Here is a 14167-nt window from a genome sequence, read left to right on the forward strand (position 1 = left end):
GGAATCGAACCCGGGACCCTTCAGTCCGCAGGCCGACACTCTATCCATTGAGCCAAACCCGTCAGGGCTGTTTTTACTTTTATTCTTTTATTTTGGAGAGGGAGAGGGAGAAACACTGATTTGGTTGCCTTCCATATGCATCCTGACCAGGGATCAAACCCGCAACCTGGGTATGTACCCTCACTGGGAATCAAAACCACAACCTTTTGGTATATGGGATGACGCTTCAACCGAGCCACATCAGCCAGGGCAGGAATTCTTCTTTACGACCTCATGACTTCTTGTGAGACAGATCAGTCCAGCCAGATACAGAGCAAATAATCTTTGCATCCCCACAGGCCAGTTGCTGGTATCCATCTTTATACATTTTTTAAAATGTAGAAGCCTCAGTGGTATGGAGGATAGCAAGAAGAATGGCTGCCTTTGCCCCAAAGGCATTGGAGGGTGGGGAGGACACTATCTGGGCGCATCAGGATCCTCTACATTCTGAGAATATCATGAATCCAGTCCGCTATCTTTGGAGGAGGCTGGGTGATCGAGTTACAGCTCTGATTCCTCTCTGGGAATAGAGAGTGAAGATGACTGGGAGACACAGTAGCAATAAGATGGGGTAGAAGAGAACAGAATAACAAATCCAACTGGAAAAAGGGTTTGAGAAGGAGTGGGGGAAGGAAGTATGCTAGGCACACACCTCCAGTGGGTAGAGGAGGTTCCTATACTTGAGACCTTCATTCTCTTGAAATGTCCAGGGTGACCCAGGTAGACATTACCTTCTCCTGGGAATAAAACCTCAGGGATGGCTAGACATGAAGAAAAGAAATTTAACATGGGGAATGAACCTTAGACCCCTGGCCTATCATCCTAGCCTACAGAACTGGTCACTCCTCCACTGAAGGGTTCCAGCGCCAGAAGGGGTGTGTGGTCTTGAGGAGGAACAGCATCAGTCAACACCTTCACCTAGCCTTGAACACTCTGGCCATCCATCTCTGGGCTCCTGTGTCCAGAAGTACAGAGGTGAGGGTAGAAGTGGGGTGAGGGAAGAGATTGGAGAGAGTAGTCCATCCTTGACAGAGACTTTCTCCACTTTACTACATAATCAATCACAAGAGGCCCTTGGTTCCCACCTCCATGAGGTGCAAGCCTGCTGACCACTCTCCACCCCACCTGTGTGTGTAAGATTGGCCATATCTCATCATGTGTGCATGCTTGCACCCGTAGTATCTTGAAAGTCTTTCATCCCAGGGCCTACCAGGAAGCAGGTATGCCCCAGTGAGTTCTATAAAGTTATCAGCAAAATTCAGACACTTAGTGTTCATCCCACAGAACAAAGTGCATCCAGAGTAGTTGCTTGAGCCAGTTCCATCTGTCCAGTCAGGTCCTGAAGACAGCAAACAACCCCCTCCTGCCAGATTCTTCTACTTTTATAGAAACAACAGAACATTTTACAAAAATCAAGGCACTTGGGAGAGAATCAACAGTAACACTCTAATGAAGCAAGCAGACATGTTGAAGGGGAGAAAGAGAGGGAAGAAAACTGGACAAAGGGGAGAAAAGATGATGTATTTCTGAAGGCCAGGAAGAGCCTACTCAATAAGATGGAGTTATTTGGAAGGAAGGAGCCTGTAGCCTGAATTTAGCAGAGGAAGAGAAGTAGTGACCAGAATATCCGCAATTCCCCCAAGGCTCTCAGAACCCCACCACCTTGAACATAAAGTAGCAGTGACCACGAAGTCTCTTAGGCAAAGATGTTGGTAATAAAATCCAGAAATCGCTTAGCGTACTGCTCAGGATGGACGGTAGAGATCTCTGCCCCAGCCTATGAGAAGAGGTATGGAACATGGTGTCAGGCCATCCCACCACTCTTCCGCATTCCTCATCCTCTATTCCACTCCCCACCCTTTCCATACCCAACACTTCACCCTTTTGTCATCCCACTGCTCTGGCACAAGAGGCTCTCTCTTCCCAAGGAATAGTCAAGGCAGGAAAGGAAAGGCCTCAGGGAACCCTCACCCCATGCTTGACAGTTTTGGCTGCATGAGCTGCTTTCTTCTTGGCATCATACTGCGTCAGGATGTCAATGAGGCCCATGAAATACACCTCCTTCTGGGGGGCCCCTGGAGAGAGTAACCAGCAATGAAGAGCAAGTATAGTCCCAATTCCCTTTCCCCAGGAACCAGTCAGATCTCTGAAAGCTAACCAGCCTCTCCATCCAGCACCCGGGTCTCTGTCCTACAAGGACTACCCTCCCCACCCTTAAAATGTCCAGGATCTCTCTTACCTTCAGCACTCCGGATGGCGTAGACATCAATGAAGGATTCAAACTCTCCAGGGCCCAGGGGCCGATGAGAAAGCATGTAGCTGCCAATACCCTCAGGGGAGGTGCCATAGGAGCCCACCAGAGCAGGAGGTCCAGTCAGGCCACAGTCCCCATCCCCCTCTGACTCCTCCTCCCGCACAGGCCCCTCCTCCTCTGGTTCAGAGCCACGAACTATGTCATGTATGCCCAACAGAAGGCTGTAGTCCATGATCTTCAGCTGCACTAGGAACTGAGACCCCAATGACAAATCAGATACCCCAAATCTCCCTCCCCAATCCCAGTACCACCCTTATACCTCCCACCACCCCTGAATTTCTGGGGCCCTCCTGAGAAAGGAAGTGTAAAAATTGAGGGTTGGTAGTATACCATTGGCCTTTAGTACCTAAATGTCCTGGTGTCTAAAATCATCCTTTTAGCTCATTCCAGACACCTCTCTGCCCCCCGCCCCCCCATGCATCACCTCTAGGGGGTTTTCATGTCTCATACCCAACTCCCTAAATGCAGAGAACCCAAAGAATAAAAGGAAGGGGAGGAATTCCCTCATATTCTGAATGGAGAGACAACTACCCTGAGGGGAACAAAAAAGAAAACAAAGCCATTTCCCAGAGCACCCCAATCATCACCTCCACATCTCTCTTTAGCTTCTCTAGAAATATTTTCTTCTCCTCTTCACCAATATAAACTTTCTGGTTCTTGTTGAGAAAGTCCATATCCTTAAGGGTAGGTAATTCCTTAACCTGAGAATAGGTAAAGGGACATTTTGGGAATATATAGCTCTTACCCAAAGGTCTCAGAAAACCCTGCTACCCAGGGCTCTGTCGCTAACTCAGTGATCTCCACATTGGGATGCTGACTCAGAGTCTGTTCCCACCTCCAATGTTTTCCCCAGACTCAGTCACTCCAGTTGTACCCCAAATCACATCCCACTACTTTCTCTTTATGGTTTTCAATTCTTTTTTTCTTCTTATTAAGTAAAAATAGCTGCTTGAATAGGAGAGCCCAGAGTGGGAGGTAGAGGTTAAGCATTTTGCTCTTCAAGTCTGATATCCTCACCCATCCCCAAACCTTCCACAGGGAATAACCAATGACAAAGCAGCCATTCCCGTTTTCCCTTCCACACAATCCATGAATTGGGACAAGTTTATATCTCTCTTCTTGTCATCGGTTTAAGATAAGAATTAACAGCTGGTAATCCCTTCCTCTTTATCCTAAGAAGATCCTTTTCACTTGCCTTCCCCCATCCTTCACCCTAAAATTAGTATTACCTTTTCTTTATCGCTGGCTTCCCGGGACACTAGGGAGCCCTGTGGAGAGACCCAAAGACCAAGTTCACAGAAGTGGCTAAAAGAACAGTCAAGATCCAGCTCCTAAGAAGAATATTCAAACCCGTAGGCTTCTTTCCTTTAAAATAAATCATCCAGTAGCCTCCCAGGCCCTCCCCACTCTCAGGTCACCAGGAGCCTCCCCCTCCACCCTAGCTATCCTCTCTGTACCTTGAGGTCATACTTCCTGTGCACAGGAAGACGGTGGCTAAACATGTTGCGCATCACAAGCATGTAGCTGTCTTCATTGTCCACGCTAACTCGGTACATCCCCAGGAACTGGGGCAGCAGCGTGTTACCATGGCACTTCACAATGTACTGGGTAGAAGAGAGGAAGAAATGGAAAGAGATTGAGTAGCAGATATACAAACAGCTTAGGGAAGGGCATTCAAACACTATCATTCCAGACTGAGCAGAAAACTTCAAATAGAGAGGTTACAAGGTCAAAAGTGGTGGGAACTTTTTAAAGATGCCTCTGGTCATCTGTGAAGTTTCTGAATACTCATCTCCTCAGATTAATCATTTGCATAACTAGACACTATACAAATTATTGATTTTAAAGTACCTTCAATTTTAAAGTACCTTCTCTCATTTCATATTTATCTTTCTTTCAGATGGGAAATGGGGGTGTTATTATCCTTATATTAGACGTTTATATGCAAATGGTCACAGAATTAGAAATTACATCTGTTTATCAACAAATTGATTATATCCAGATCAATGTTTCTTAGATTCCCCCAGTAAAAATGTTTGCCTGATGGCCTATCATTTGGATTCTTACAAAAAATTGTTCCTCTTTCGCCCTGGCTGGTGTGCTCAACTGAATGGAGTGTTATCCCATGTACCAAAGGATTGCAGGTTCAATTCCTGGTCAGGGCACATACCCGAGTGGCGGGTTTGATCCTCAGTCAGGGCACATACGGGAGGCAACTAATTGATGTTTCTCTCTTACATCGATTTTCTCTCTCTCTCCCCCCACCCCTTCCTTCCTCTCCCTAAAATCAATTTAAAAAAAAAAAATACTCCTCTTCTATATATTTTTTTTTATTGATTTCATAGAGGAAGGGATAGAGGGAGAGAGAGATAGAAACATCAATGATGAGAGAGAATCTTTGATTGGCTGCCTCCTGCATCCCCCACACTAGGGATCAAGCCCGCAACCCGGCATGTGCCCTGAATGGGCATCGAATTATAACCTCCTGGTTCATAGGTTGATGCTCAACCACTGAGTCACAATGGCTGGGCAAAAATTCTTCTTCTTTCAATGCTTCTCTCTCTCAGTATTGCTACATATTTCTCTTCATAACCAACCTCTCAGAAAAGTAGTCAGCAATCAATCCACTTCCTATCTCTCATTCATACCTCAAACCAGTGAAGTCAGATATATACCCTCATTTCTCCTCTGGAATCACTCTACTCCTCCTTCCCCCAAATCCCTCAGTTGCCAAATTCAATGAATGTCTAGTCATTGTCTTGGATCAATTGAATGGCACTTTATACTACTGACCAGTCTCTCCTTAAAACTCTCTTCACCCTCAGTTCCCATTATACCACTCTTCTGATTTCCCTCCTCTCTGTCCTCAAATCCTATATGGAATGAAGTGGGGCATAATTACAAGTGTCCACTGATCCTTAGTCTTCTTTAAAGGATCTTTTCTCTAGTTGCTCCTTAAGGTTCTGTCCTCAATTTTCATTTCACTCCACACTTCCCTTCAATAATCTTATCTATACTCATGGCTTTAATTACCACCTCTTCACCTTTAACTCTCAAATTTAGACTTCTACTCTAATCCTCTTTCCTGGACTCCATTTCCCAAACACTTCATGGACGGTGATATTTGGATCAACTGCAGAAACCCCAAACTCAACATGTCTAAATCAGAACTGTCTTCCTCCAAAAACCTGTTTCTTTTTTCTGCTTCCAAGTGTTAGTGAATGAGCTTCCTATCCCCCCTAACTGGGAATTTAGAGGTGCTTTTGCCTTAATTCCCACAACTCTACCCTAAGTCTTCCTTTCCATCCCCATTGCCATTATTCCTTCAGGCCCTTGTCATGTCTCACCTAGACAATTATAATTACACTAGAGGCCTGGTGCACGAAATTCATGCATGGGGGGGTCCCTTCAGCCCAGCCTGCACCCTCTCCAATCCGGGACCCCTCGGGGGATGTCCGACTGCCGGTTTCGGCCCGATCTCGGGGATCAGGCCTAAACTGGCAGTCAGACAGCCCTCTCACAATCCGGGACTGCTGGCTCCTAACTGCTCACCTGCCTGCCTGCCTGATCACCCCTAACTGCCCCCCTGCCAGCCTGATCACCCCTAACCGCCTCTGCCTGCCAGCCTGATCTCCCCTAACTGTCCCCCCTGCCAGCCTGGTCACCCCCAACTGCCCCCGTCAGCCTGGTTGCCCCACACAGCCTGCTGTTCGGTCATTTGGTCGTCCCTCACTACCCCCCTGATGGCCTGGTTGCCCCAACTGCCCCCCCCTGATGGCCTGGTCACCCTCAACTGCCCCCCATCAGCCTGGTTGCCCCTCACTGCCCCCCTCTGCTGGCCTGGTCGCCTCTCACTGCCGCCCTGCCGGCCTGGTTGCCCGACACAGCCTGCCGTTCGGTCATTTGGTCTGCCCTAACTGCCCGCCCCCCCGCTGGCCTAGTCACCCCCAACTGCCCCCCTCTGCCAGCCTGGTCACCCCCAACTGCCCCCCTCTGCCAGCCTGGTCGCCCCCAACTGCACCCCCCCCGCCGGCCTGGTTGCCCCTAACTGCCCCCCCTGCTGGCTTGATAGCCCTTCACTGCCCCCCTCTGCCAGCCTGGTCGCCCCTCACTGCCCACCCCCCCGCCGGCCTGGTTGCTGCCAACTGCCCCCCTGCCAGCCTGGTCGCCCCATGCAGCCTGCTGTTTGGTCATCTGGTTGCCCCTCACTGCCCCCCCGCCGGCCTGGTTGCCCCCAACTGCCCCCCCTGCTGGCCTGGTCACACCCAACTGCCCCCCCCTACCGGCCTAGTCACCCCTCATGCCCCCCCCCCTGCTGGCCTGGTCACCCCCAACTGCCCCCCCTGCTGGCCTGGTCACCCCTCACTGCCCCCCTCTGCCGGCCTGGTTGCCCCTCACTGCCCCCCCTGCTGGCCTGGTTGCCGCCAACTGCCCCCCGTCAGCCTGGTCGCCCCTCACTGCCAGCCTGGTTGCCCCTCACTGCTCCCCTGCCGGCCTGGTCGCCCCACGCAGCCTGCTGTTCAGTTGTTTGGTTGTCCCTCACTGACACCCCTGCTGGCCTGGTTGCCCCACGCAGCCTGCTGTTCGGTCGTTACTGTGAGGGTGTCCTGACCAATGTGCATATTACCCTTTTATTAGTATAGATCCTAACTGGTATCTCCATTCCCAATAATCCTCCCTCCAATCCATTCTGTAAAACGCTGTCACATGAATATTTCTAAGTAACATACATATCACTCTCCTGCAAACCACCTTCAGGATCAAGTCCAAATTCTGTTGTTTATAAAACCCTTCACAATCTGGGTTCTGCCTAACTATTTTTCCACAATACCACATCCCAACCAGAATGAATTTCTTGCAGTTCCATAACACTAAGCTCTCTCATGCTTCTGTGCCTTCACAAGTGTTTTCCTTTGCCTAGCACATTGCCCAATGGTTAGTCCCTACCAGTCTTTCAAGAATCAATTACTGTGATACCCCCTCTAAAAAAAAGTCTCTTTGAGCCTCCCAAGTATATTTCCTTCCGCCAGTGAGCTGGGATGCTCTTCTGCTGCACCCCCCAGAGCATTATGTACCTACCTCTACTATTGTACACATTTTGCTGCATGCTAATGCTAACTTACTGGACTCTGTCATTAGATTAAGAGATCCTCAAAGGCCATGACCATTTCATTCACCTCTTTCTCCACAGCCCAACACAGGGTCTAGCAATTAAAAACATTCAATATTTGTTGAATAAAACAAATATTCCTTTTAGAGTTTTTCATTTATTCCTTGTTCATTGGTTTTAGTGAGATTTTTTTTCTTCATTAGAAAGACATTCAGGCAGTGTGTTTTTTCTTTCATTATTATTATTTTTTTAATCGTCAACCAAGGATGTTTTTATTGCTTTTTAGAGAGAGAGTAAGGGAGAGAGAGAAACATCAATGGGCCACTTCCCATATACTTCCAGACCAGGGATCGAACCCACAACCCTTTGATGCACAGGATGACACTCCCAACTGACTGAGCCACTGGGCCAGGGCCAGGCAGTGTTTTTATCACCAAAATATTCCACAAACTCCACATGCCAGGTAAAGCTAATCAGCCATAATAGCCCCCTAATCCTTTTTAGGGCTGGATATGATCATGGCTTCTACTTTACAGTTTATCCCAATTGTGTACTTATCCTGGTTTTCTCCCCAAACTGCATTTATTCCAGATAGTATATTTGGTGCTAACACTTCACCTAATTATAAGTCTATAGTTTAGACTTTGTTATACACGTGCACTTTATGTATAATCCATAGTGGTTTTAAATCGTTAAGTACCAAATGAGAAAGAACATGGTCTAAATTCTTCTATTTAAACAAACACAAATAGCTATACAGAGGCTCTTTTTTTGAAATTTCTAGTTTTTTTAAGATATATTTTATTGATTTTAGAGAGGAAGGGAGAGGGAGAGAGAGATAGAAACATCAATGATGAGAGAGAACCATTGATTGGCTGCCTCCTGCACGCCCCCTACTGGGGATCGAGCCCGCAACCCAGGCATGTGCCCTTGGCCAGAGTAGAACCTGGGACCCTTCAGTCCACAGGCCGACACTCTATCCATTGAGCCAAACCAACTTGGGCTGAAATTTCTAGTTTTTAAAAAACATGGTATATAATAAAATTAAAATAAAAGAAACCCACACCTGAAACTGATATGTTCATGTTGACCAATGTCACCCCAATCAATTTAATAAATTAAAAAAATTTTTTTCCAATTACAAAAACAAAAAAACATGGTGTCGAGTACTTCTTGGGGAGCAGAATAGGTTGTAAAGGAGGAAAAGGGATAGGAAGTCTCCCTGTGTGCTCTGGCAGCTGAGCTATGATTAGAGAGACAAGGGAAAAAATAAGGCCTCACCTGGTGGTAGTTGGAGAGGTTGCTATGCATGTCAGCAATGTCCTCACTGGATACTTCTTTGATGACCAGAGTCCGATCATAGGAGATAAGGAAGCGACCATCACTGCCTTCACTTTCACTCGGGGGACTTCGGGTAAGAGATACCTGTTAGGGACACACAATAAGCCAGAGACTCTTTTCTTTATTTTATTTTCATTTTTTTAAAATACATTTTTATTGATTTCGGAGAGGAAGGGAGAGGGAGAGAAAGATAGAAACATCAATGATGAGAATCATTGATTGGCTGCCTCCTGCATGTCCCCTACTGGGGATCGAGCCCACAGCCTGAGCATGTGCCCTTGACCAGAATCGAACCTGGGACCCTTCAGTCCGCAGGCTGATGATGCTCTATCCACTGAGCCAAACCAGCTAGGGCTTTCTTCCCCTTTTATACAGAGATTCAAGTCATAGGATAATGGTCAACTGAATATGTCTGAAAAGTAGATAAAACCCTGGCATAACAGGTTGAGGAGGGTTTCTTAATCTGGTGTCTACATAGGGACTGAAAGTGGTGCAAAAAAATTTTTTTTTAATCCTCAGCTGAGGACATGCTCTTTTAAAAATTGATTTGGGAGAGAGAGGAAGAGGGAGAGAGAGATAGAGAGAAACATCAATGTGAGAGTGAAACATCAATCAGGTGCCCACTGCATGCACCTGAACCAGGGATCAAACTTGCAACCTGGGTATGTGCCCTAAACAGTAATCAAACCCGCGACCTTTTTCTGTACAGGATGACACTCCAACCAACGGAGCCACACCGGCCAGGGCCAAAAAAATTTGTTGTTGTTAATCCTCACCGGAGGACATTTTTTCCATTGATTTTTTTAGAGTGAGTGGAAGGGAGGAAGAAAGAGAAAGAGAAACATCAATGTTAGGGAGACACATTGATTGCTTGCCTCATAGGCCCTGCCTGGGGCCGGGAACTGAGCCTGCAACTGAGGTACCGTGCCCTTGACCAGAATCAAACCTGAGACCCTTCAATTCTTCAGTCCGAGGGTTCTAACTACTGAGCAAAACTGTCCAGGGCCAAAATTTTTAATGTATCTACATTTTCCCCCTCAAGGACAAGGTTTATAGTTTTCAGCAGATTTTTGAAGATGTCTGTGACAACAAAAAGGTAAAGAATCATACTTGCCAAGGGTCTCATTTCTCCAAACATGGCTGTCACAAGGCTTCCCCAGTTGTTAAAGAGAAAGGACCAACCTCAGCCCATAATAAACTCTCACCAAGTAATCCTGGTCATCAATGCCAAATCGATCACGGAGGTTCCTGAAGACCTGGGGACAATACTCCTTGAACTTGAAATGACTGGGCAGATTTTCCCTGAAAAAGGGGTTTTCAAAGTTAAAAAAAAAACCAAAGTAACAATATTACCTTACATTTATGGAGGACTTGACAATTTACAAAGTACCTTCCCATATATTACCTTATTTGATTTTCATAAAACGCTTGTGAGGTCCTTTAAAGGTATATTATTCCCATTTTATAGAAGGGGAGGCTGTGGTTCAGGATAGTTGGGCAACCTGCTTAAGTCACCTGACTAGTAAATGATTTAAGTAGAATTAGGTTCTATTGCCCATCCAAACAACAGCATTTCCCAAATCTCAATCAAGTAAGAGACACCCTAAAATTGGCAATACGTGCCACTTTTTAGAATGGCATCTTCTGATAGTAGGAGGGTTTAGAGAGATTTTTTTTTTTTCAGGGAGTCCCTATCAGAAACTAATGGTAATGGCATCCAAATGAATTTATTCTATGGAATTGCTAGGCAAGAGAAGAGATAAACTAGTACATACATATAAGGGTGTAGGGAACACTGAAAACTATTTTAATGGTTTCTTTGCACAATACTGAATTTGTGCACTGGGAAGGTTAGACAATACAACTTGTAAGTTGCCTTCTAAATCTAAAACCTTCAACTCATTAAATCTTAACTCGTAATTATATACTCTTTTCTACAAAGATTGATGTGAGATGGGTGGGAATTCCCACATACCTGTGGAAAAGGTGATTGTTGACCTTGATCTTGGAGCTGGCCTTAAAATCATCTGGCAGCAGCATCACAGGGGGAGGCACCTGGCTGAGCTCATTGATCTGATAAGCCAAAACAAGAATAGGGAGTGAGTGAGTAGGGGTGTAGAGAACTACTCATACACTGTGTCTGGGCAAGAATCAGAAAAGGGCAACTGAGCAAGAATCAGAAAAGGGCAACTCAAACCTCATTCTTTTAAAAAACACTGCTTATGCATTCACTTGATAGAGGTGAGAGAGACTGTCTCTGATCTCTTCTGCTGCCCAACAAGGATTACAGTAAGCAATCCTCACACAGAGCCCCTCACACTCCCGCCCCCAAGGAACTTCATGCTCACAACAGTCATTTTATATCAGGCAAACCCTGTAAGCAACTCAGGACTATTTTTAAAGCTTGAGAAATTCTAGAGAAAAAAAAAATGATCCTCAGCAGACCCAAGACAAACAGTTCCATGCTCCATTAAAAACAAAATAAAAGGCATTTTAAAAGTACACAAGAGAGTTAATGGGACTCTGAGGGGTCAACAGCAACAAGAACAAAGATGTCCATATCCTGAAAGAGGCATCTCCTTACAAAGAGGACCAGTCCTTCCAGACCACTCTGACCGAGTTCTCTGCAGTAGGTCCCACCTGCCTAGGTGTAAAGTAAAAAAAGAGCAGCTGATTTAAGAGGGAAAGTCAAGCCAACCCACAACCAAGGGATGGATACATCACATGCTTCCTCAGCCTCCAGAATCAGCAGTCTGCTGATTCAGGGTGGAAAGGGGGTTCCTGGGAAGAAGTGCCTTCTCTCCAGTGCTGCTACAGTATCTTTCACCCACCTGTAACAGTGCACTTATCATATGCCTAATCGCTAGTTTATGTAAATTCCCCATCTAGATTGTGAGCTCTTCCAGCACAAGGACCAGTGCTAGGTGCCTGCAACTCTGAGCTGCCTAGCTAGCAAAACGTTGGGCACACAGTGGTCTTTCAGTGTTTATTAAAGAATAGAGCGATGCCTTGCCTATCCTTACTTGAGCATTTGACAGAGGTAATGAAGTGCAGTCTAATCTAAATCCCATACACTACCGTGAAACCCAAATCCTCTTATTCTTGGTAGAAAAGGAGGACAGATCACAGTCCTGCAGGAGAAAAAAAAAAAAAAAAAAAAGCCTGTTGAGATTCCCAGCCTAAAATTCAGCTATAGTTCTTCATGTCCCCTCTGCCATCGGCTGTAACACAGGCTGAGTCATCACTAAGACATATGTTCAAAGAATTTCTCCATTCCAAACACTTGAAGTAAATGTGTGTTGGCTGGAGGGTAGCATGTTGAGGCTAAAGTATATATACTTAGGGAAGCTGAGGCAGGTCTTATGTGTAATTCCCTCAATTCTTACTAAAAGAAAACCCTTCTTATTAAGCTTCCCAAAGGGATGGATGAGTCACCTGGAAGGTACACATGACAGGAGGCCCTACCTCCATCAGCCTTGCCCATACCAAGTGCCTTAGACTGATAAGACATTACCACCCAGGGAGCTGGGAGCAGTCCACCGAGCCAGAAATGCAAAAGGGAACTGACAGACCCCAGACAATATTTTAAACCACAAATTAAGAATGTGACAAAAACTGTATTCTTCCTCAACCCCTTCCACAACCCTGCCATAACTATAACAATTCAAGGAAGTTGATTTATAAAATACTGCCTGTCACATTCAAGGTCACTGCATCCCTCCCACTCCAGGTCTAAGGGAAGGGTGCCATGGCCATGATTCCTTCACCTGAGGTAGCCTCAGGAAAGGAGAAGCACTGGCCTCCTTGGCCTCCTGCCGATTCCCAGGCACACCCTCTACAGCAGTTTCTAAAGTTCACCACCAGTGTCCCCACGACCTGAGCTTCTCAGCCCCCTCTTTAGTCCTAGAGGACCCCCACTTAACACCAAACACCATCACTCCAGCCAACAATGGGAATGCAGTTAAGACCACAGGCTGAGTGAGCGCAGGGACCACTAGGCTCAGGGAGGGGTAGCTTCTCTGAAATGCTGTACCTCGGAAGGGAAAGGAAGGGACAGCAGGATTAGAAGGTCCGGGAAGCCTGGAGCTTCCCTCAAAGCCAAGGTTCCAAAGTCAAGGACGGCAGCTGGAAAGTAAGGTGGAAAGGAAAGTGAACGATCCCCCTGATCCAGCTCCCCTCCCTGCTCCCCTTCCACACACTCTAGCGGAGACCTCACCACCACCAACCCAGGAGAGCCACTCCCCCTAAAGTCCTTCCGGCTGGAGCCAGGGCCGGCCGGTCTCCCGCAGCCTGGGGCTGTGGCTGGATCCGGCGGGGAGGCAGGGAGCTGGATTCCAGGCGGGGAAGGCGGAACTAGCGTGGATGAGTAAAGGGTGGAGAGGGAGACAAAGTCTACGGTGAAGAAAAAAGTCTAGAGTGAGAAGATACAGCTGGAGGCTGGTGAGCAGAAGACGGGGCAGCCCGGAGGGGAAAGTGGCAGCTCGAGGGGCACCGGAGACGGGAGCCCGGAGTCAGGGACGCCCCGAGGCGCAGGAGCTTGAGGGGTTCGGACGGGGCTACCGGGGTGGGGAGCCAGGGCCGGGTCTCACCGAGTGGGCTACGCCCCACAGGAACACGCCCACCAGTGGGTCAGCCGCCCGGAACACCTTCACCTTCTGCTGCACGAAATGCTTCTTCTTGGTTTTGGAGGCGAAGCCGAAACCCTGGCCGGGGGCCGCTGTACTCGCCGGTACGGTGGCCGGCGGGGCCGAGGAGGACGCCATGGCCTCCCGCGTACCCGACCCAGGGGAAGCCGGAGCCGGCCGCAATCGGGCTCCCGACCCCGGAAGCGGTGCTCACCTGAGCCGCCGTCACGTGACCGGAGGCGGGCCTGCAGGAGGGTGGGCGGGGCGGGGCGGGCTCCGCCCCCTGGCCCCGCGGGGGCCCCTCGCGCTGCGTTGGATGGGCTCACCTGGCGCTGGGGCGGCGCGCGGTCCGCGGGCCCCTGTCAGGTCATCGAGGCCGCGGGGTTGCGGCCTGGGCTGGTCTGTTCACTCTTCGGTCGGGAGCTTCTTTGCTGCAAAGTCGCCGCCTACTGGTTTTGCCCAGTTTCTAGGAGTAACCTCCCGGCTGAGGGTAACCCCAAAGCATTTAACGAAATAGAACCCTTAAATGATTTTAAGGTATTAAACGTGCCTGTTTTTAGAAGGGTCACTTTGCATGGTTCTGGAGGGTGCCTGGAGTACTGGAAAGAAGGGATGGCATCTAAAGGTCTAGTTTGATGTCAATTTGGAAAATTCTTAGTGATGTGGGGGGTTTGAGGGAAAGGGAGACATTGAGAATGAATCCCAGTCTTCTGGTTGAGGTGAAAAGAGACGGTGGCG

At 47.9% G+C, this 14167-nt stretch overlaps 1 protein-coding gene across 14 annotated transcripts; it reads right to left on the reverse strand.

The window, feature by feature from the left end:
- Nucleotides 1–66: 66 nt before the first annotated feature.
- PIP4K2C (phosphatidylinositol-5-phosphate 4-kinase type 2 gamma) lies at nt 67–13664 on the reverse strand. Of its 14 annotated transcripts, none has more exons than XM_080659773.1 (14): nt 13394–13650; nt 13031–13196; nt 12838–12929; nt 11883–11935; nt 11389–11448; nt 10780–10877; nt 10010–10106; nt 8745–8888; nt 3811–3957; nt 3583–3621; nt 2941–3054; nt 2279–2546; nt 2011–2114; nt 67–1816 (listed from the first exon to the last, which is right to left on the reverse strand). In XM_080659773.1, exons 6-14 carry the CDS (start codon nt 10842–10844, stop codon nt 1736–1738), a joined length of 1059 nt encoding a protein of 352 aa, XP_080515899.1. In that variant the 5' UTR covers nt 10845–10877; nt 11389–11448; nt 11883–11935; nt 12838–12929; nt 13031–13196; nt 13394–13650; the 3' UTR covers nt 67–1735. The 14 variants fall into 14 exon arrangements, with proteins under 14 accessions (XP_080515899.1, XP_080515898.1, XP_080515896.1 ...); XM_080659772.1 differs by having other exon boundaries at nt 13021–13196; XM_080659770.1 differs by having other exon boundaries at nt 11828–11935; nt 13394–13628.
- Between the last annotated feature and the right edge of the window lie 503 nt (nt 13665–14167).

The sequence above is a fragment of the Plecotus auritus genome, assembly GCF_963455305.1.
Source record: "Plecotus auritus genome assembly, chromosome: 3".
Taxonomy (NCBI): Eukaryota; Metazoa; Chordata; class Mammalia; order Chiroptera; family Vespertilionidae; genus Plecotus; species Plecotus auritus.

Bases quoted from the DNA above. Each gene is read 5' to 3' on its own strand.
- PIP4K2C (XM_080659761.1), bottom strand. From the start codon at position 13,567: ATGGCGTCCTCCTCGGCCCCGCCGGCCACCGTACCGGCGAGTACAGCG. The intron at 10,107-10,779 runs GTATGTGGGAAT...CCCCTTTTTCAG, and splicing joins AACAATCACCTTTTCCACAG to GGAAAATCTGCCCAGTCATT. The intron at 3,055-3,582 runs GTAATACTAATT...ACCTATTCTCAG, and splicing joins AAGCCAGCGATAAAGAAAAG to GTTAAGGAATTACCTACCCT.